This window comes from Chroicocephalus ridibundus, chromosome 6, assembly GCF_963924245.1.
Source record: "Chroicocephalus ridibundus chromosome 6, bChrRid1.1, whole genome shotgun sequence".
Lineage (NCBI taxonomy): Eukaryota > Metazoa > Chordata > Aves > Charadriiformes > Laridae > Chroicocephalus > Chroicocephalus ridibundus.
In genome coordinates, this window is record NC_086289.1 from 46,636,040 (window position 1) to 46,657,442 (window position 21,403).

Below are 21,403 nucleotides of genomic sequence, written 5' to 3' on the forward strand. Positions count from 1 at the left end.
TGAAGCAAGCAAACAAGCTTATTCTGTTGATTTGGGTAACTATGATATTCCCAATTGCATCTCAAAGCCAAGAGAGATCAACATGAACTTCATGAGACACAGATAAGCAAGAATGTCATGTGTCTGAAGCTGTATGTAGTAGCATGTTTTAAAAGATAAATAGCTCCCTGTGAAAACAGGGATTTGGTGACTCAGGAACTCTGATTCACCCACGTCCTCCCAGTACTCTCCACGACTATAAGAAAGTAAACCATGACATTTCTATACACTATATGCCTCCCAACAGGTTTATTTAACTGCTCTAACAGGTATACTGATGGGAAGGACGGAGACTACACCCATCTGCTCAGCAAGGTCAGGAGAAAGCTGCAACTCTGCTTTGCTATAAGATAAGGAACACAGCACAGGAAGGTGCCTTATGTCCACACTACTCCTTGCAAGAACGCTGGGACTTTGTCTTGACCTTGCTCTACATCAGTGTCTCTACCCCTCCTTAACAAAACCACTGCAGTAAACATCATTTAGAAGGTTTCTAGTATTTGGTTTAGGTAACTCATATTAACACTAAGAATGAGCAAAGTTATAACTGCAAATACTAATAATAATGAAAGATACAAACTTTTTTCAGAAATACTACAGGATTTTTGCTTCATGATTTTAACCACCTCATATCATTTAAAGGTTAGAAGGATGTTTTTGTGGCATCAAGTGATTACACCATAAGGTTTTCTGCAATTTCTCCAGAGGTAGTAGTATCAGAGACTGTCAGAAAGACCACAACGTACTAGAAAACCCTGGCAAAGAGTTTTCCACAGTTTCTCTCCTTGAAGGAAAGGAATCAAAAGGAGAATGATACAAAGTGAGTTCAAATGAACTAGTACGTCTTAACTTGAAGAGATAGCAGCACACTTCTGCTAATAAATTTTAGCCACAACTTACTGCTTTCGTAAGTATATTCTATACTTCAGCAGGTATCACTAATTAAAAAAATAATTCTATTTAATGGTATAGTTCATGGTTAAATTAAGCCAATCTAAGACTGCATTGTCACCAAATAAGATGAATTCACATTAAATATAGTTGTGCCAGAAAGTACATGTACTAGCAAGCACATCCAACTCAGGGCAAAGTTCTGTGGAACAGCTAAGCCAATATAAACCCTCCCCAATGCCTCAGGTGAGGTCTCACTCCCCACTACCTTCCTCTAGCCCTACTTCTGACAGTGAAGTTTCCTCTTCCTCCTCCCCATAAGCTTTAGTATGTTTCACACCCCTTGCAATGCTGACTCAACTCACTAACCTAGTAGAAAACCACCCAGTCTCTTCTGGCAGGGCAGCTATCTCACTGAAGGATCCAACAGTACAAGTCACAGTCACCAGAAAAACCCGTGGCAGAAGCAGCCAGGAACCATCCGGCAGCAGAGACAGGAGCAAAAGAGGGAAGAACAGGAACTCCAACTTCTGGTAGTGCTAAGCCATTCAAACAACCTTCTTCAACTTCCTCCACATCCCAGAAACACGCAATTGCTAAAGCTGACACAAAGAGGAGGCACGAACACACAGCCAGAGATCAGAGGAAGAGCAGGACTAGTTCCCTCAACAGATAGAGCTCACCCAGCCTGTGCCAACCACAGAGCCACAGACACTCCAAACATGGGCTCAGCACAGGACAGGAAGGTACAGCAGTGACACATCACATCAAGCCATGGAGCAGTTTGCCTCTCCATCAGCTAGCAGGTGATACCAGGCATGGAAATTAGGCCTACATGCACAGAGCAGCCATGCATCCAACAGAGAGGCAGAATTATGCTGAGTAGATACAATGGTGTAAAATACATCTATCGAGTGAATAAAAACATAGGGAAAGATGAAGGGGAAATTTGCCCAACATAAGCAGAAGTAAACCTACAGCAATGACAGACAAGTGGTCACTCCGCTGGGGAAAAACAAAGAGTACAGGTCCTGTCTGACAACGGGAAGTAAGATTATACTGAGCTTGTTTAGTACTGGCACCCCAATAGCGGGCAGACTGAGCACAGACGCATGCAGCAGACACAGGCGGGAGACGCTGGGAACCAAAGTGTCGGCACAGCTCTGAAGAGCCGGAGATGCACCCCAGGGTGCTCACGCTCTGGAGCCCAGGCGGGATTGCTGCGGCTGCCGAGCGTTCCCTGCACCAGCTGTTGCCACCCTTCACCCCCCACATCTGCTCACAGGCCGGTGCCCCCGGCCGTGTCCGCTGCGGACTCTGCTGCCTCCACATGAGCCCCGACCCCGCACACTGCCCACGCCGCCCCCCTTCCTTCCACCACCCACATCCCACTCCTTCCCACAGACCCCCACACGCTCCAGCAGGCCCCTCGTCCCACAGAGCCCCACAGCAGCCGCTTCCTCACACATGGCCCCCCAGCCCCTCCACACACGCGGCCCCCGCCCTGTCCCCCACAGACAGTCCCCCCTCAGCCTGTCCGCCACCCGTCCGACATAACCACCCCCCCACAACGGCCCCAGCCCGCCACTCTCCACAGAGCCGGTTGCCCACAGCTCGCCGCCGCCTGTCACCCCCCAGGGCCCTCACAGCTCCCCCCTGGCCCGCCCCAGCAGCCCCTTCCCCGCCCCGCCCCGCGGCCTGTCCCCCCCGCAGACACCCGCCCTCCGCTTCCCGCCCCCCAACAACAACACCCCGCCGCTCCACCGCGGCCTGTCTGCTCCTCCCGCACGGCCCCAGCCCGGCCCCTCGCTGGCGGCACCTGAAGCGCGGCGAGTCCTTCAGGCACTCCTCGAAGTCCACGGTCACCTTCATCTTCCCCTGCCGCGGAGGGCCCCGCTGCCTCCTCCGCTGCTACTGCTGGTGGTGAGCCCGAGGCGAGGCGAGGCGACGCGAGCCGAGGCCGGAGGCCGGCCGCCAGGCGGGGCTAGGCGGGGGCGGCGCTTATGGAGGGGCGGTGGGGCCCGGCGGCTGCTGCGGGAACGCCGCGCCGAGCAACCCCTCTGCCCGCCTCCCGCGCCCGACCGTGACTGACGGCCCAGATAGCCAATGGACAGCAGCTCCTAGCAGAAACAGCCAATAAGACGCAAGAGCAGGCGGGGCTTCTCCCAAACCGGCGTAGGGCAGGGGAAGGACAGTCAGCCCATCCAGTTGCAGGAGCGGGGGAGCGCTCTGGCCATTCACAAGGCGAGAGGGGCGGGCATAACAGTGGGCCACTCAGCGGAGGCAGCCAACCGCCTGATGCCGCAGGGATTACTTCCTCATCGGGCGTCCTAAAGAGTGACAGCCTGCTGAGCCAACGGGAAAACAGCCGCTGGCTTCCCACCAATTGGCAAACTCCACTGGCCACGGCTACCTGGAAGACCAATCCCAGCGCTCATAAACACTGAGGGGGCGGTTCCAGAGCTGCGATAGGCTGGTGCGCCTGTCGCTCCGACGGATGACGTTCCCCGGGGACGGGCTGTCTCCTGAGGCGCCGTCAGGCGCTGCCCAGCTACTCGGCTTTAACGGATTAATTTTTTTAATTAAAGGCATTAATTAAGCAGGGGAACTTCTCCCTCGGGGATAAGACGCGCGCGGGAAGGCCCGGCGCCCACCTGAGCAGGTGAGGCCTGGTGGCGGCGGCTGGAGAGAGCCGGGTCGGTGGGAGGGCACCCAGCATCCCGCTCCCCCGGCGGGCAGCTTCGGAGCCACCGCGCAGAAGTTACAGGTCCGGATGGTCTCCGCCGTGCTTCGGTTCCAGATCTTGGACATAACCGTGGATTTGCATTACTTGGGGGAGATTCAAAGTCGTTTTTGAAGGAGAGACGTGGACAGCGGGATTTTTTCCGTATGAAGAATATTAAGTGCCCGCGTTTGGGTTTTGTACAGAACACCCGCCCGAGAATACTTTTTGAAACAGCCAGAGGGCTGCATCATAGAGTGAAAAGGACCATGTTGGTCCTCTCCCACTTTGTAGTAAAGGACCGCGGAACACTCTCGATTTCTGACGCCTTAGAGAGAAAACAGAAAAAGTTTTAATAAATTGGGCACTGCTTAGTGTTCCCAGATGTAAAAATGACAAAGGCAGAGAAGTGTCACACATCCTCACAGGCAGCATCAGGAGTGCAAGTTACTGTTGTCTTCAAGATAAACTTTGCAAAGATGAAGCAATGTCACACCAAGTCACAGGCTCCATCCTGCAGTTACAAGGATGCTGACGTGAGTTGACAATGTTCACGCTCAGCTCCTGCAACAGTTTGAGGAGCTGCCGTACCTGCTCCCAGGGAGCCAGCTCGCCCCCTGCAGTCTTCACACCTTCCATCCCTCCAGTGCCCCATCACCTGCACCAAGCTTCACTTCTGTGTTTTATCTCTCTCCCTTTTTCTTATCCTACCCATTCTCTCTCCCCAACTTCCTTTAGGTCTCACAAGGGGAAACAGTCAACATGGGAGGATGAAGGGGAACATAAGACTCTTTCCAAGAGGCTGAATGCCTGCTGTACCCTTACTGTCCCTCCCCTCCTTAGGGTGTCCTTTCACAGAAGCAGAGGGAAGCTTTTTGGTTCAGTCAATTGTGGTTTGGGGTTTCTTTAATTTTTTGAAGACTGGTGAAATGTCAGATCCAAACTGAAAGTTATGCAGATGCAACAATTGTTTGGTTTTGTGAGCTGTCCCACAGGGCAAAAGCAGCAAGTTAAGAAATTTTTGTATCACTTAGGCTGCATTTATGTTGTGAAATCCACTTTTTATTTAAAGCGTGCAATTGAAAAGGGAGCCCAGCTCTTTTTTTTTTTTTTAATACAGTTTTACTTTCTAAGGAGTAGCTGGTGTTAGTCATTTTCCATTGCTCAATGGTAGCGAGTGATTACTCAATGCTGACCATGAGGAGGCAGACCAGTCTTTCTTTAATCCTACATCCCACAAAGAAAATTACCTTGAAAAATGCAACCTTTTCCGTGGTACTGTCTTAAATTCACTATTCAGGTTCCCAGCGCTACCCTCACATCTAGGATGCCAAGCAACCACAAAAATCTGAAAGTATGTACAAACTGATGTGTATCAAAGCTACGCTATAGAGTACTTCCTCATTTGCAGTGATGAGGAAATTGCAATATTAGTTTAAATATTCATCTATGAACACACCTGAAAACTTTACACTAACTGACAGTTTCTTCTAAAAAGCTTCAAGAAGTCAAAACCAATACATCTAGTATTAGTGCCATAAGGCAGTAATGAAAACAATGGTTTTATTTATGTTGCAACACTTAACAGTGGTTTCAAACAGAATAATTACATTTGTGAGGTGGTATTATAATAAACACCACAAAAAGCATGTTACAGAAACAAAGAGTTCTGGTAAGATATACAAGTTCAACACAAGAGAGCGAGCTGTGGAAAAAATATTTGCAGTTTCCATAAACTGTGTACCACTCTGTGTGAAAGAAACTTAAAGGACAGAAAAAAAAAACCCAACACTTTAAAGACAGAGTTAAGGCTCTTATTTGCAAATGATCTTCCTACTGGAAGCATATTGAAAATATTTTCTCTGAACAGGGTGCAGCCTGAGGACTTAAACCTGTGCAAGAAGCTTCACAATTATGATGCCATGGAGCTCAATGTCCACATTAGTAAGGGCTGCATGTCTTTTTTTCCTCTTTATATCACTCTCTACTGTACGAACGAGGCTTTACTGTATGCACCCCAAGATCAAGACCTGCATGCAACCTAAGTCCCCATCAAAGGTAAAAAGGGAAAAGGCATTCCTTCTTTTGTCCCCATTCAGCAGGCAACTATAATTGATATTTCCACAATAGAAGGAGATCAGATATCCTTCTGTAAAAAAGTCTATATAGAGCATCTCTAGTTACTGCAAAGTGAACTTAAAAGCTATTTTAGCTTCTAAAATGCATGAAAATGTAAGCCTGGATAAAATTAAGTAAACCAGCCTTTCAGTTAAAAGCAGCGTCAGGTATCTTGGGTTGCACTCCAGGTGAGCAAGATGAAGGAACACGAACAGAATTTTTGACTAGTACAAGTTCCAAAATGGCATCTAAGATTTGGGGGCTTGGTGGCATGAAAAGAGAGATCACTCAGACAGCTCAAAATCATTACTGATGAAGGGACCTACTATATATTCTGAGGTTTCATTTAAAAACTTCTTCATGGATTTATGTCTACTGTACCTCCCTCAAAGCTACATACCCATTTCATCCAGGATTTTGGAAGCCATTACAGGAAAGGTGTTTCCTGGAAGTTAGCGAAGCAGGGTTTTTTTTGTTTATTAAACAAAATGCTTTGCAGGCATTGTAAGGTGCAAAGTACCCCCACTGAGCACCAAAATAAAAACGTTTTGGACACAAAGTGTAGGAGAGGAGGGCAGGACATTAGCTCATATAAGAGCTGCTTCTGATGGATTCTGCCTTAATTGCGGGTACTTGTAACAAAGTACCAGTAATCTGTTTCACAGCATCGTAGAAGACATCTGCATTACCCATACACATTGGTCAGGTTCTGACCCATTCATGCTCCAGTCTGAAGGCAACGCTGCTTTGCCGAGTGCTGCCACTCAGCACGACTTCGCTGCCCTCGCTGGGGCAGAGCAGCCATCAGCTGGTCAGTTTGAAATACAGGTCGGTGCAGATATTCCAACAGCCTGAACACTGCAAGCTGGTACATAAAGGGTGCAAACTAATTTTTGAAATCCTAGTCTTGGAAGCCAAATTTAAAGCTACAGTAAGTGACTTTAGAAGTCAGAAGTATCTAAATGCTTACTCTTTTTTTTCCTATAGAAGTGACCACATTTGATACAAGAAGAAACAGCATTCTCCATATCGAAAAATTATCATCACCACACTGGACTGAATCAAAAGTTCAACTCTTTCTTGTTAAAAGATGCTATTAATCCTGATTCAGGCCCTTAGAAGACTAAGTATCCCACAACTGACAACCCTGTCACCTACTAAGGAGAGGAGACAGTTGGGAAAGGCACACTGCAACACCCAGTTAGCACAACTCACAGGTATCTTTGGCAATGCATCCACTCTAATGAATTATTCCTGTATATGTCTTTCAAAGGACAGCATCCTATTGCCTAATTCACTCTCAATCTCTCTGAGATGTAATGAAAGCTCACACTTGAGAATGCATGTAACTGTAAAATAACTTTCATTCCTTTATTCAAACTTCACATATACAGTGGACAAAAAGACATTTTAAAATAGATCCATATCATTATATGGATTTTTGCAACATATCAAATTCAGATCAAAATTAAGATATACACTGTATTCCATAACCAAGCTAAAGCTTAAGTGTATACTTCATTTGTGTAATAAAACCTAGGAACTACTCTGAATACTGGAACATTCACCAGTCAAATTCCATTGAGTGGGAAGTTGTTTACAGCAATTTGGAGGTTCAGAATCCCTCTTTACAGGGGCTATACAAGCACACTGTAAACAAGTATTTGAATTAGGCAGTTTCCTTTCTATTCTCCAAACAGCCTTCATTTTTTAAAAGCAGCTGCTGTAAGTTGCAATGGATACCAGAAGATTTAGACCAGTGGTTTTCAGTATGTAGCTTACCAACCCCGAAAGAGCAGGAGATCACGAGCAGTTATCTCTATATAAAAAGAACAGGCCAGAGCCTAAACTCAGCTCATCTTCACAGTCCTGATGTGGATTTGCTCGTGGTTGGGTGTTTTTCCTCAGGTGCTAGTAGCACAAGCACTCCATGCAACTGGAAAGGACCAAAAGTTTGAAACAAGAGCCAGAAGAGTAACAGTGGATGTGGTTTTAAGAGAAAAGTTGGAGGGAACTTCCATGTTGTTATGATAAGCCAAAGAGAGCTCCACAAAACATGCAGTCCCAATGGAAGAGATAATGACAGTTAAATGCAAAGTTCAAGTTAGTACGTTTCCAGTGTAAAAACATTCCCTCCACCAGATGTTAGTACTGCCTTAGTCAGAAACGAACAACTGATTCCAAACACCACTCTCAAAAAATAATACAGCTCTTCTTCTAAAGACTGGGAAAGTACAGGTAATAACATCCTGAAATCTAGATTAACAGGTCAACATTTTACAAAGAAGTTGTAAGACTTAAATAATCCCTTTTTAAACTGCTTAACACATCTGATAAATAGCTTGCATGTCAATCTGATATATGCTGTACCGTTTGGCTCTTGAATCCCAAACCTTTCCATAAGAGATACCACACCAAGAACACTGTCAAATAAATAGTGAAAAACCAAAAGATACTGTCTGTTTTAAAGCATGAAGAGTTAACAGTACATTACGCAAGATAATCAGCATTACACATACAGGGAATGCCATTCTGGTTGAACAGATTATGAAGTAGTATTCTCCATAAAATACTAGGCACAAGAATAAATCAATTAAGACAGTTTTTCCTGCCTAATGGACAAGTCTAAAATGAACATTCTTGGCAATACAACATTGTAACTGATATGCTTCTGAATATTTAAGAGCCTTAATTGCAAAAATCATGAAGCGATGTTTATATTTGTGTCTTTGACAAGCAGTTACAGTTCTGGACAGATTTCTTCTATGCTGTGTGCTCTACTTTCCAGCTGGTCACGAGTGGCATGTGCTGCATAAGAAAGATTACAAAAAAAATAGATAATTCTTCATACTCATTCAGTATTTTCAAAACACACACAAAATCCTCCTGAAAACATCTTTGCTTCTCCAAAGGTATTGTTTGCCAACCCATTTCAGAAACTTGCAAGCTTTTAGTTTGAGAGTGCAGAAACTTCCGAAATAGTTATTTAACCCTCACGTTCTGAAGAAATGGCTAACACCGTTGTTCAGCATACCAAGCACTGAATGCTCACCACCCCTGAAAGTGGGAGGATTTAACCCAGGAGTTAAGAGAGAAATCAATTTGCAGAACTAATATATGAGGTTCCTGAAACACAAGCAAGCATAGTACTTTTCAGGTCAAATTTCAATTCCAGATGAGACACTTTAAAACAAGACAAGCTTATAAATGAAAGAGCACAGTCTGTTGTGTTTTTCAGGAAGTTGTTAAACTCATGGTTTTGAAACAAAGAGCAGCAATAAAACAGAGAAAGCTCCTTCTCAATAGTGCTGTTCATATGAAAAAGACCACACTATATATAGATAGATATATATAAAAATATATACATGTGCACACCTGAAGATTCAGCAGCATAAAGCAAAGATCAGAGAAAACCACATCCAGATGATAATCTTCTTTAAGAAAGGCCAGGTAGGCTTCAGCACAAGTTAGACTTGGTAACAAGTGCAGTTTAACAAGCGGATAGCATGGCTAACAAGCAGAACGCATTTGTGTATGCTCCCAGCCTTCTCATTTAAGTCACCTTCAGGGTGATGCTCACTGTGGTTAAGGAAACACAACGTATTCTGTATCTACCAAAGGCCAAAGGAGCACACCCAGCCGTCAGCTGACAGCTCGGCTGATCAGCAGTATCTGAGCAGGGTTATCACAGCACCAAACACTAAATGAACCGTAAGGAGAGAACAATAGTTTTACTGCTTGTCAATTGAACTGCTATAGATCACACCCTTGTATGTGATACTTCTGGGTAGCAGAAGTAGAGGCAGGTTTGCATTGAAATCATCGTGCTTAAATCTACCTACATCAGAAATCTCCCCTTCAATGATTTCAAAGATAATTTTTAAAGGAAAAGAGTTTGTGGAGAGGAACAAAGGTCACTATTTTGCTGGCAAAGTCTATTTACGTTGTTCATGGAGTCATAAATAGGGAGTAGCCAGAGAAATTCCAGAGCTGAAATGCTGAAGCAGGCAATCCTAATGCAGTCTATTACAACTTGAACTTTCTTTTCTACCAAAACCCTCGGCTGCTAGAATCCATGTGCATGGGATAAGTTACAGCTACTTGAGGCAAGAAAGGAATGACCCATCCACTTAAAACACTTGGTAGACCACGATGAAGACAGGGGCAAAAATATACAAACAGTTCTCACCATCACTGACTGGACTGGCCATCTTCATTTCAATCAGCAAGAAATCTCAGTCTGTAACCAAGAAGCGCAACCCATATTAGCAGACCTTGTGGTATCTGACAGAAGCCTTCTTAAAAACCTATCCTAAGTCTTTAGCCCCTTCTTCAAAAGGGGAGCGTAGAGATTAGAAGAGTATTGTTAGTTTTACTCAAATACAAAACAGACAGGATTAGAAGGTAGAAAGGAGCATCAGATAAGGGAAGCACAGAACCTTTAAGGGATTGTCATGGATAAAAAAAATTCCAACTGAGAAGAGGGTCTCAAACTGCCTGAAAAACAATCCAGGAGCCAGTGGAGTCACAACAGACCACTGAGAAATGCCTCTTATGTTGCATCTTTACCTGTAATGATCATCAGTACTATAGAAGTCATGTTATTCCACTGCAATAAAAATACACTGCATGCCAGCTCTCACTTACGTAGATTTACAGTCTCAGACATAACAGGTGAGTGGTAGCCACATCACCAGATGATCCCCGTAACTTCAGAAAGACGAAGTCGAATGGAAGAAATTAGCAAAATGTAGCTACAATACAACATGCAGAAAGAGACAGAGATTTCCTTTGCAGCTAAAGGCAAGCGTCAGAGTTGTTAGTCAGTTTAGCAGAGTGAAGCCAAAATACGCCATCAGAAAAATCATCTCCTGCATCACCCAATACACTGAGTAAAGAAAACTCTAATTTTCTGCTCCATAAAAAGGAATTTAAAATGCAACGATTTGAAGTCGAAGGGCTCTTTGAAAGTTATCCAGATGAATAATCTTTCCCCACGCTTATAGTCCTAACAGGGGAATCTCAGGAACAAGAAAATTAACAGCATTTTGATCCACTTCCATGGAGGAAACAAACAAATTGAAATACCGTTTTAAATACCCAACTGCCTAATATAACCAAAAGCACAGCATGACAAAAAGCACAGACTAGCAAAGAATCCAAGTAGCGAGTGTTAAAATCAGTTATTTGAGAAACATTCTGTAGCTCTAGTATCTGGTTTAATTAACATTTATGAGTAAGGAGATTCTTTTGTGCCCTCAGGATACACGTGAAAGAGCAATAAAGAGATGTCATCTCAAAAAAGTTATTTCAGTAAAATTTTGACATTACTTTAACATGGCTATGTTGCTGAACATGTATCATCTCACTGCAGGAATTTCCTAAAATATGGGTAGTGGCAGAAGACAGAGAGGTTTATTAACAGTTTTGACCATATTGCATCATCCTTTGAAACAACCCTGCCAGAGAATCACACATGATGAGTCTGAGGGCATTCAATTCACCGGCCATTACTAAAGTGAGACCAGTACTTAACCTCAGAAGAATTTATGAAGTACAGAGACAAAAAGCTATGATAGTTGATGCAGAGATTAGGAGATAATGAAATATGAAGGTTTGTTAAGCAGAATGGTAGAAAACAAAAATGAAGAATTGAGAACTACATCAAGTTAATGAAAGTATTTCTATACCCCAGTTAGTTAGTGGGTTGATAAACTGGCAAACAGTTACATTTATGGAATCTATTGGCCATGAGCAGTCTAAAATTGATAATTACCAGTTGTGGCTCTGAAGTTGGTTATGAGGCAAGGTGGAATGGACTTCAACAATAGAGATGGAAAAATGCTGCAAAGGTGTGACTTCTTTCCACTGGCGAATGCAGCTGGGGAGCGGCGTTGCCTCTGTTTTACAGCAGAGAGCAGCGAGATGGCAGCTTCAGGCCATGGAGAAAGGTCATATGGTTGCCTATTGGAGCCCTCCTTTCCCCTGGAGAGTGAAGTTCTAGTAAATAGCCATTATAAGGCCTAAGGTAAGTTACTGGATAAAGTCAGTCCATTAATGGGTCTCAGACACGTACCAAATGACCCTTTCAGAACAATTATGAAGGCATTAGTCCTCCTGTAATAAATAATGGGACTAAAATGTGCAATCCACAGAACGTAAAACCAAGCAACTCTGCAAATCACCTTTCTATTGTGGGGAATTTAAACTAGTTTTAGAAGAGTTCCTAGTTCACATGGTTGTGAAAAGCAAATGTGAACCAAGTTAAACCCATGCAGCATCTTCCCAAGTCTGCAGACTGTGCTAACATCTCATATGAACAGATGAAAGAGGCTTACGGACTTCATTGCCACTAGTCTCATGAGCAACAGATGTCTATTTTTTTAATGCAAAAAACTTGTTCAAAGTGCCATCACACACAGAAGTGGGTAGTGAACAGCTATATTCACCAGAAGGCCACCACAAAAATCAAAGACTTTTATCATAGGGTCTACCCTTTTCACCCAGAGAGAAGCTTAAAGATGAAAGAGAAGGTGTCAGCCTCTATAGTTTAATGAGTTTCCTATCAAGAGACAGCCCTGAAGCAGGTTCCAGAAACACCTCCCAGCTAAAAGTCCCAGACCTTCTTCCGGTAGCTGCATTAAGAGCAAAGCTGAGGGTCTTATTCTATACTATAGAAATTAACATTACTGCTTAAGGACAAGTGTATACTGAAGTCCTAACAGCAGTTTTACATTACAGTAAGACACGGAGAAGTTCTTACTTAGTAAGTTAGATACACTCCCCTGCACAGGGAGGAAGCATTCATGCTTGTTTCCCATTGCTGCCTACAGGATGGTTTGGGAGCAGAATGGGAACTGAACACCAAGCTAAGGCCAGGCTGTCCCGTGTGGCCACAGCTTTAAGTGTTCTGTACAAGACAGCTCCTTTAAAAAGGATGGCAACTTCACTACCAAGAGTCAGTTATACTGGGGAAATTGTATGAAGCAGAGGTGTTTGCTTTTCTGTTTTCTGTTTCTCACAGCAAACAAAAGCCTACACGCTTAATTAGCGATACTGATGCTTTTGGTACCATGCTAAAAAACTACCTAACAAGACAGCATGCAGTACTGCACATTGGGCATTACACACTGTCCCCTTTCTATTCATTCTCACATTCGAGTGTATTCAGCTGAAAGGTGAAAGGACGACCAGTACATAAACATGCTTTTTGATTAATCAGTAGCTCACCATGTTCAGTAGCTTCTGTATTCATTGTTTCTACCTCTGCAGCATCACGCATCTCTTCATCTTCATCATCATCCTCTTCTTCACCATGTAGTTCTTTTGCAATGAGCTGTCTTGCCAGTTTGATGTTTCGTCCTTCATTGTAGTGCATTTTTCTCTTCATTTCAAACTGTTTCTTTTTCTCTGTGGACAAACAAATGCAAATATTTATTTTGTCCCTTTTTAAAAAAATATCAACCTATTCCTCTTCAGAGAGGCACTAACTGCTTCCTAAGTCAAATTTATTCCTACCTTGAAAGTCCATTGATTATATGATCAAGCAGTCACTGAATTAAGATTATTTTCTTCAAGCAGTGAAGCATTCTTTTAAATGAGTCTGACTTAGAAAAGCGCTAGTAATTAATGGCCTGGCACAGCTGAAGCACTTTTGAAAGAACCTGTCTGCAAGTAAGAGCACATCTGAACCAAGAGAAGCATCCAGTAACAGCATAAGGAATTCCAAAGTTTCGCAAGCCTCGTTGCTAAGTAAACTTAAGGACAAATGGAGACATACTGGTGGGATAGAAAATGAACTTTTGCAGATGTCCGACTTGACTCCTGGCTAGCTACCAGAGGCCAGTTACGAGAGATCTATTTACCACATGTAAAAGAAAGTATTTTCCATTTTCCCAATGGCCTGAAGCCTAGCTTCACTCCACATATTAAACATTAGCAGGTCTAGCAGTAATGCATTATAATGAAATAAAACTTCACTTATTGGCAGCCACAATAGTGCAGTTTTAATTCCTTTAGAATAGTAAGGTTACACGCTCAAAGTTGGGGCCAGGAAAGATGAGAAGCAACAGCTAGATAACGCAGGCTGAAACCTTAGAAGTATTATTGTTTGTCTGTTTCCTCAAAATGTTCTAGCCCAAGCTAACACAAAACAACATCTCTATTGAAGATGCCTGAGGCAATCTGCTTCGGTCTAAATGTAGGTTTCCCGCTGGATCATTCTACCAGATGCTTTGAAAACAACGGAAATACCATCTGTGTGTTTGCAAGCAATTAGTAGCATCTTAATTGCAGTGGCACTCATTGAATTGTTAATCTGAACATTATTTCAGGTAGACTTAAGAATTAGTCCCTCACCCCAAAACCAGAAGAGCTTCTTATTTGAGAAGTCTAGCTTTCTTAAGAGGAATTCCCACACCTTAAGCTTCTATACAAGGGGGCGGCCAGTAACAGCAAACTCCACTTTACATGTAGATCCCAAACCGAACAGTCCTAATTAGAAACAAACAGCATTTTTGTTCAATTTTTTACTTACCCTTCAAAGACCTTATACCTCCACTTTCAAATGACAACATCTTTCTGTTAGATAGTACTTTTTCTTCCCAAACTTTTCTTACTGAAAAACTGAAACTATTTGTAGAAAAAAAAACAAACAAAAACACACCAAAAGAAAACAACTTATGCCTACCTCGTTCTTCAGGTGTTAATTCTTCATCCTCTTCCTCCTCCTCACTGCTTTCCTCTTGCTTTGCTATAATCTTGGGTCCTTTACCTTCTGCTGCAGCTGCCAATCTACATAAAACATACAATACAAAATGCTGAAGCAGCAAGTTCCTCACTATTTAAAATACACGAAATTTGAGAACACTCGTAGAAACTGCTTTGTTCATTATTTTTGCCATATTTGTGTGTACTAACAACCTCTAAGAGGTTTTAAGTACCAGTGGCACTATCAACCACCAAAAACTACTTCATTTGATAATAGCAAAAATGTGACTTCTAGAGAAAAGAGCAATACCTTCCCAAGAAGAAAACTATTCCGGAAAAGATAAAATTACCTGAATGTTTAGTCAATTTTATATGACAATACTTACTTTTTACTCAACACATCTGCTTTTAAGGGCTCATTTGATTCTGAATCGCTCACTGCATCCTCATCATCTTCTCCTACCATGCTTGGAAGGTAAACAAAAAGTAGCCTTTATCAATAATCTGCTGATTAAAATTTGCTTGATAAAACAGTCTAAACCTTACAATGCTCAATTAAAAGACTTCTTCAATGCTTAAAAAACTTCACAAATCTAATTTACATATTGAAATGAATGACAACTTTATATTCTAGTACACAGAAGTTAACTGAAAAAAAATAAAAATAAAAGCAAACCAAGTCAAACTTATTTATTTCATTCAAAGCCTAAAGCTTGCTAGACACAGGCTTTCTGAAAATTGACTTTGTCCTTTTTGACAGTTCTCCTTGATATCCCTAAGCCTTTATTTAGAAGCTTTGTAAATCTGAATATGTTGCATATATCCAATAGGCCTGCACAGTCTGTCAGGTAATCAGCTATAGTAAGTACTACATCATCTACAAAGTCAATTTTCCTGTAAAACTACTATAATTTACTACCATTTTTGCAAGCCTACCTGTGATAAGGAGTACTTGGCTCATCTATTTTCATCAAGCCATAATCTTTGCCTGCTGGGTGGTACGTAGCTATGATGTTCATTTCATCCCACTTCTGGGATTTTTTACTGAAATAAGAAAACAAAGTTAAATGTTCTTATACTTTAAAAACAATTATTCTGTCTGGACACAGAAAAGGAATGTTTTGAATGTCTTTTGACCTCTTCTACATACTATACACAAAAAATATTTTTGTGACACAGGCATGGTCAAAGTATGGCTATTAAACACTGTTCTATTCATACCTTAGTTAAGTCACGACCAATTATCAGTGCAACTTAATTTCCCTAACGATTCACAATAGCTAAATAAACTCAATGATCTATAAATGTATTCTTATCCATATATTTTCTAAAAAGACTACCAGTCTTGTTCAATCATTGTCCCATTAACTGTTTGCTGTTGTTACAGTTACTGTAAAATCCTTCTTCCTCTTATTACAGCCCACAACACTTCAACAAAACCAAATACCTTCCACCTCACCTCTGCTCAGTGAGCTGCTATGATTATTACTGAAACTGTTGCATAAACAATACCAACCAACCAATAACTTCCTGCAGTAAAATAAATAGTACTGAATAAGCTGGTTATTAACACTGCTTTTGTCATCTTAAAGTGGAATAATAAAACAGAACTGACTCACTGCTGTAACTAAGCTGAGGGAGTTTCACATTTTACACAGACAGGCACTGGGGATGTTACATTATTTAGAATTTCCTCAATTAATCAGAGAAGGTACCATTTTATGTATATTTGCAGAAACAAAAGCCCACTCAGACTGACAATATATACAAGCCACAAGGAAAGCAACTGCCTTGTGGACAGAGGAAAAGTCACCCCTCCACTGATCTAAAAGCCACAGAAATGTTTAATCAACAGAACCCAGCAGGTTCCACGTTGTCTCTAAAAAAGTTATTGCAGGCTTCACACAAGGTGGCCTTTGCCTTAGACTAAACCAAGACATTTGACTTTAGAATAGTAAAATCATTCCACTATTTAGTATTACGTCATGCATTAACATATTCTTGAAGTGTTGCAAATTATTATTTAAGGAAGCAAACGTTACAGGGCTTTGTCGTGGGTTTTGTTTTTTGTTTGTTTTATTTTTTGGGGGGGGACGGTGACAAGGTGCAGTTGGCTAGAAGACTTTAACTTAACCGCTCTTATTTAAACACAGACTGTTCCAATAACAAATCTGAAAAATATATTCAATCTCAACAACACAACTGCTCTTGAGCAGAATGCTATCTGTAAAACAAAAATGATAAAGCAAAATTCCAAGCACAAACTAAGTTTTACATTTATGGAGATACATTTTTAAATACATTTATTGTATTATCACATAATACAACGGCAAAAAATAATAATAAAGGGATTAAAAAATATATGTAGGAGTTGATGCTGAATCTTACATTCCAAAGATTTATACTCCAGCAACGAATATAAATTAAGTGAGCTTAATCCCCTAGCATATAGTAACCAATGACAAACTCTCATGTTTGAGGTTTCAGATCTATTTAATCATTTCGTTCGGACTGCAACACAAGGATTGCAACCTAAGCGGACAACACGTGAATCAGATCGTCTGCTCTGGCAGGGTGGGGAGTCATGAGCTTCATGATGACAAAGCAAGAGCTCTAGTCTAGGAATGCCAGTTATTCAAACCTATCTATTTAGGAGTTGAAAAATCACCAGTTAAACATCAGCTAAACACCCGCTTAAAGTTCAGCTGTGACTAACATAAAATGATCATACACAGTGAGCGCATGAGAATTTTTACTAGCTGTAGCAGTCGGACAATGGTATGCAGCTCCTATGAGGAGAGAGCTTAGTTGAAGAGGAAATATGACAGATGAGAGAAACTCCCATCACATGCTTTGTGTTCACCGCATTTGCACAGAGCGCATCCAGGTTTATTGCCTGGGCTCACAACTAATACCTAATAATAATATTGGCAACCTTATAAGAATCTCTTTGGCATACACTGCTTTCGAAATTAGACAGCCCACAGCTAGCAGTTCAGTAACTTATAAATACAAGACTGAGGAAGATTTTAGTGGCTTAGTTTTTCACGCTCATTTCTTTAAGCTCGGATTCCAACACCAAAAGCCTTGGCTGTGGAACATCTCCCAAAGCACAATTTAAAATTCAGCTAGGGAAAAAGAGTTGTAATTAGTGGCAAACAGACAAACATGTCATTTCACCCCTCCATGTAAAAAGTCATCACAGGAGAGTGACCAAGTGCTCTAAAACCACACACCTCCCTTGACTGTCTCCAATTTAGCATGCTTAAGCATGCCTGAGTAGCATAACATTAATGACAGCTCAGGATCATCACAGGAAAATGCTTCCTGAGGTCCCTTCAGATGCAGAAATATGAAATCTAATCTTCCTTAGGAAAATCAGATTTGCAAAACCTCAGTGCTCATTTGTGTTCTCTCACATCTTTAAATAGATGTAATCATTCATTTTGAGACCACACCTTGACAGGCAAGAAGTCTCTGCAGCAGTATTACTCAAAGAAACACCTCTCTCACCCCACTTGCTTCTACCATAGCAGACTACTCTCTTCCGTGTTCCAACACAGCTGTTTGTGCACACACACATACACACACTTAGTTACTGTATAAAATGCCCGATCAGATCGCTCACAGAGTCTTACAGGAGCTTTAAGGCAAAAAATACCGTATTCCAGGAATGGCAAAAACATATCTGGCGTTAAACCATGATCTCGCCTCTCAGGATGCAGTTCCAGTGGTGTCCCAATTTCACAAGCTTCCCTCTTGCACCATGTTTTCATTAAGGAAGTTTTCCAAAGAACTTTACCATCACTAACAACAGTGCAAGGTCAATAATATGCAAATACATGAGAGCTCCACTGAACACGGTGCTTTAAAAGATGACAGCTGACACAATGAGCTCTTTCAACTGCAGCTATTTTTAAAGGTATTCAAATCTGAATTTCCATATTAGAAATAGCAGAGGCTGCTGATAGAGGTGCACAAAGAAAACAGATACCTGAATTTATAAACTAATTTTTAATCTTCAAGGAAAATTGCAGTTGTACGGCTTATCATTCTTTTAAGTACAAGGGTCAGAAGTAACACTGATTTAATGAAGCATTGCCAACCAAAAGTAATACCTTCACACAAACCAGCTTTAAATACCCTATACTCATCTTTCCAGGAAATCTTCTAATGCAGCCTGCCAGGTTTAGCCAATATCCTTTACCTTGCAAGGCAACTTCAGAATTAATCTAATTCGACATTATTGACTCACATTGGTAAACAGGAAATAGAAGCTGGACTCCTGCCCACTTAACTGCTTTGGAAGAAATTACTGTGTACGATAACCAATAAAACATATTCAGCTCATCAGTACGTACTCTAATTTCTAATCATTCTTCAAGATGGTACAAAAGAGACTACAGAAAATTAAATAGAGGGCACCAATATCCAGTTTTACTTCGTGTGGGGTGCTGTAGCACATACCTTGTGCTAAATTACATTAAAACTAGAGAACAGGAAAAAATCGCAACATTTGTGTGGCATATTGCTACTTACATTCACCTCCTTCAAAAACATCATCACGTTCCTTCAATTGCAATAATTTCTCTCTGGAAACCAAGAGCAGCTAACACAGGCAACAGAGCAAACCAAAAACTTTTTATTCCTACCTTGCTGACTTTAGACTATATTCATGACTTAACTAGGCAAAGAGGAGAAGAGGATTACCATAACACAAAAAAAACTATTGCATGTCCATTTTATTTTATTTCTCTCCTTGCAGTACTGAGTGAGGTCCCAAATGAAGAAAACCATCAAAAGCAATTTTATAAACACAGAGTTAAGATCAAGCCCTGGTCATTGTAATGTGACGGAGTGTCAGAGCAACGCTATGCAGCGCGTACTGGGTGCTAACAGCAAGAAAAGTGCAAGAATTCTTACTGGTCAAGGACAGATGCTGGCTGGCTAAAAAACTCTTCTTGCATATTTAGACTAACTCAGCATGTTACAATCAAACCAAGATTTTCGTGTCATTCAAAACACAAACCACATGGCCAGTGCGTATTCTCAAGTGTGAGATCTTTAGGGATGAATCTTGAACAACTGAGAATACATCTTGTGTTTCGACCGAGAGGTCTCCTCCCCAAGGACCCACTTCTGGTTACAGAGAGGCAAGATACCTTTGAGGAGAAGACTGAGAATAAATCTCCCGTGGCAAAGCATATTTCCCAAACTGTAAACTATCCTTGCAGCAGCTGTAAAACCTTGTCTGTCCTTTTGAACTAGCACTTAAAGATAATACTGCTCCTGATAGCACTGCCCAAACAGCAAAGGATCACACCAGCTCTCTCAGCCGCCACGCTGCACTCAGGTAAGAGTCCAGCCGCCGTCTCTGTCCTCCTCTCCCGGGCAGCCCTCGCTCTCCGCGGGCCGCGCAGCCCCGGCACCCCCGGCTCCAAACGCCGACCCTGCCCCGGGACGCTCCTCCGGCCTCGGCCGGGCGCCCGCACCCCCACGGAACGGGAGAGCCCAGCGAACCCCCAGCTGGAGACGCCGCCTGCCAGACCCCGCTGGGCACAGACCCCGGCTGGAAGCGGCGCGGCCTGCTGGGACCCGCCGCCGCCTCACCGCCACCACCGGGGCGGCGCGGCCCTCACCCGTGCTCGTCCTCATCGCGGGCCGGGCTGGCCCGCCGCGCCCCGGGAGCCGCTCCCCCCGCCGACAGCTTGCCGCCGCCCTTCTTCAGGATGCCTTTGATGGGCCCGCGCCCCGCCGCGCCCGCCGCCGAGCCGGCCGGCACCGACGGCGCCTCCATCGCCGTCCGCCCGCTTCCGCCCGCTTCCGCCCGCCGCCGTCGCCGCCGCGCCCGGCCCCGCCGCGCCTCAGAACCGCCGGCGCGGGCAGGGCGGGCGGGCACAGCGCCCCCTGGCGGCCGGAGGACCGCCGAGTCCCCCGGCGGCTGTGCGTCTGCGCGGCCCGCCCCCGCGGCGGGGGGGCGACGGCAACATGGCGGGTTTCGGGGGCGTATCTGCCGTGTCCCTGGGGATCCCGGCTGGATCCAGGGCTGGGGGCTGCTAGATCCCACCCCAGGGGCTCAGTGCCTGCACAGCCTGCCAGCCGTGAGCTGGCAGCACAGCTGCGGGGGGGTGTGGGCTACAGAGGGTCTATTTAGATGAGATATCAGGGAGAAATTGTTCACTGAGGGTGGTGACACGCTGGCAGGGGTTGCCCAGGGAAGCTGTGGATGCCCCATCCCTGGAGGTGTTCAAGGCCAGGCTGGATGGGGCTCTGAGCAGCCTGGTCTGGTGGGAGGTGTCCCTGCCCACGGCAGGGGGTTGGAACTAGATGGTCTTCAGGGTCCCTTCCAACCCGAACCATTCTGTGAGTCTGTGACCACCATCTGTACCATAAGAAAGAAAGTAGGAATCTGATGAAGCAGTGATGAAATGATCTACCCCCACAATCTTAGCACAGCTGGGAGCCCCCGCGCTGCTGGCAGCGTGCTGGCGTGTCCCTCCGCCATCCCACCTGCCCATTTGGGTTTGTGTCACGGGAACCGCGGCATTATGATTTTGAAGTTTAAAGGGATAAAGGCTTAAACATGACAATTGTTTCTGATCCCACTGGCTTCCCTCCCATCTCAGCCTCCTCAGGCTGGTAAGGATTAGCGACATGCTGGCTCCCGGCCCAGCTCCTGTCGCCCTCCCAGAGCAAGAACGGGCTTTGCTGTACACCCACACCGATCAGGGTCCCACCACAGTGAGGGTAGAACATTTCATGCAGATTTACGGTATTCTACATCCGCATCGTTGTTTCTTCACATCAATGAAAGCAGCGGGAGATGGGTGTCACTGCCAGCCAAAGCCACGATAGGTTTGCTGGCATGGCTCTCACACCATGGGGGAAGCCCACACATCTGAGCCCAGAGAGCTGGAAAGACCT

General features: G+C 43.6%; 2 protein-coding genes across 8 annotated transcripts in view; both read right to left on the reverse strand.

Annotated features, from left to right (window-relative positions):
* Positions 1-2,999, reverse strand: part of ACAP2 (ArfGAP with coiled-coil, ankyrin repeat and PH domains 2) — a 101,204-nt gene extending 98,205 nt beyond the window's left edge. For 3 of the 5 annotated variants that reach the window (XR_010071458.1, XM_063337454.1, XM_063337452.1), the window contains exon 1: positions 2,750-2,999. Coding sequence is in view for 4 of the 5 variants with exons in the window: in XM_063337454.1 (XP_063193524.1) it covers positions 2,750-2,802 (53 nt within the window). In the remaining variant the exon portion in view is untranslated. The remainder of the gene's footprint in view (positions 1-2,749) is intronic. The other 2 variants (XM_063337456.1, XM_063337455.1) reach the window with 1 other exon arrangement.
* A 2,202-nt stretch (positions 3,000-5,201) lies between these two features.
* On the reverse strand, positions 5,202-20,343 carry PPP1R2 (protein phosphatase 1 regulatory inhibitor subunit 2). Of its 3 annotated transcripts, XR_010071545.1 has the most exons (8): positions 20,119-20,343; positions 15,416-15,523; positions 14,866-14,946; positions 14,460-14,563; positions 13,001-13,180; positions 11,547-11,755; positions 9,960-10,010; positions 5,202-8,578 (listed from the first exon to the last, which is right to left on the reverse strand). XR_010071545.1 is itself a non-coding variant. In XM_063338152.1 (7 exons), exons 1-6 carry the CDS (start codon positions 20,274-20,276, stop codon positions 10,006-10,008), a joined length of 636 nt encoding a protein of 211 aa, XP_063194222.1. In that variant the 5' UTR covers positions 20,277-20,340; the 3' UTR covers positions 5,202-8,578; positions 9,960-10,005. The 3 variants fall into 3 exon arrangements, 2 of the variants coding, with proteins under 2 accessions (XP_063194222.1, XP_063194221.1); XM_063338152.1 differs by lacking the exon at positions 11,547-11,755 and having other exon boundaries at positions 20,119-20,340; XM_063338151.1 differs by lacking the exons at positions 9,960-10,010; positions 11,547-11,755 and having other exon boundaries at positions 20,119-20,341.
* Between the last annotated feature and the right edge of the window lie 1,060 nt (positions 20,344-21,403).

What these genes read in the sequence shown, in the direction of transcription:
- PPP1R2 (XM_063338151.1), bottom strand. Translation starts at nt 20,276, where the DNA reads ATGGAGGCGCCGTCGGTGCCGGCCGGCTCGGCGGCGGGCGCGGCGGGG. An exon ending in ATTAACACCTGAAGAACGAG is followed by an intron (nt 13,181 to 14,459) that starts GTAGGCATAAGT and finishes GTTTGTCCACAG; the next exon opens with AGAAAAAGAAACAGTTTGAA. An exon ending in TACAGAAGCTACTGAACATG is followed by an intron (nt 8,579 to 13,000) that starts GTGAGCTACTGA and finishes TTTCTTATGCAG; the next exon opens with CACATGCCACTCGTGACCAG.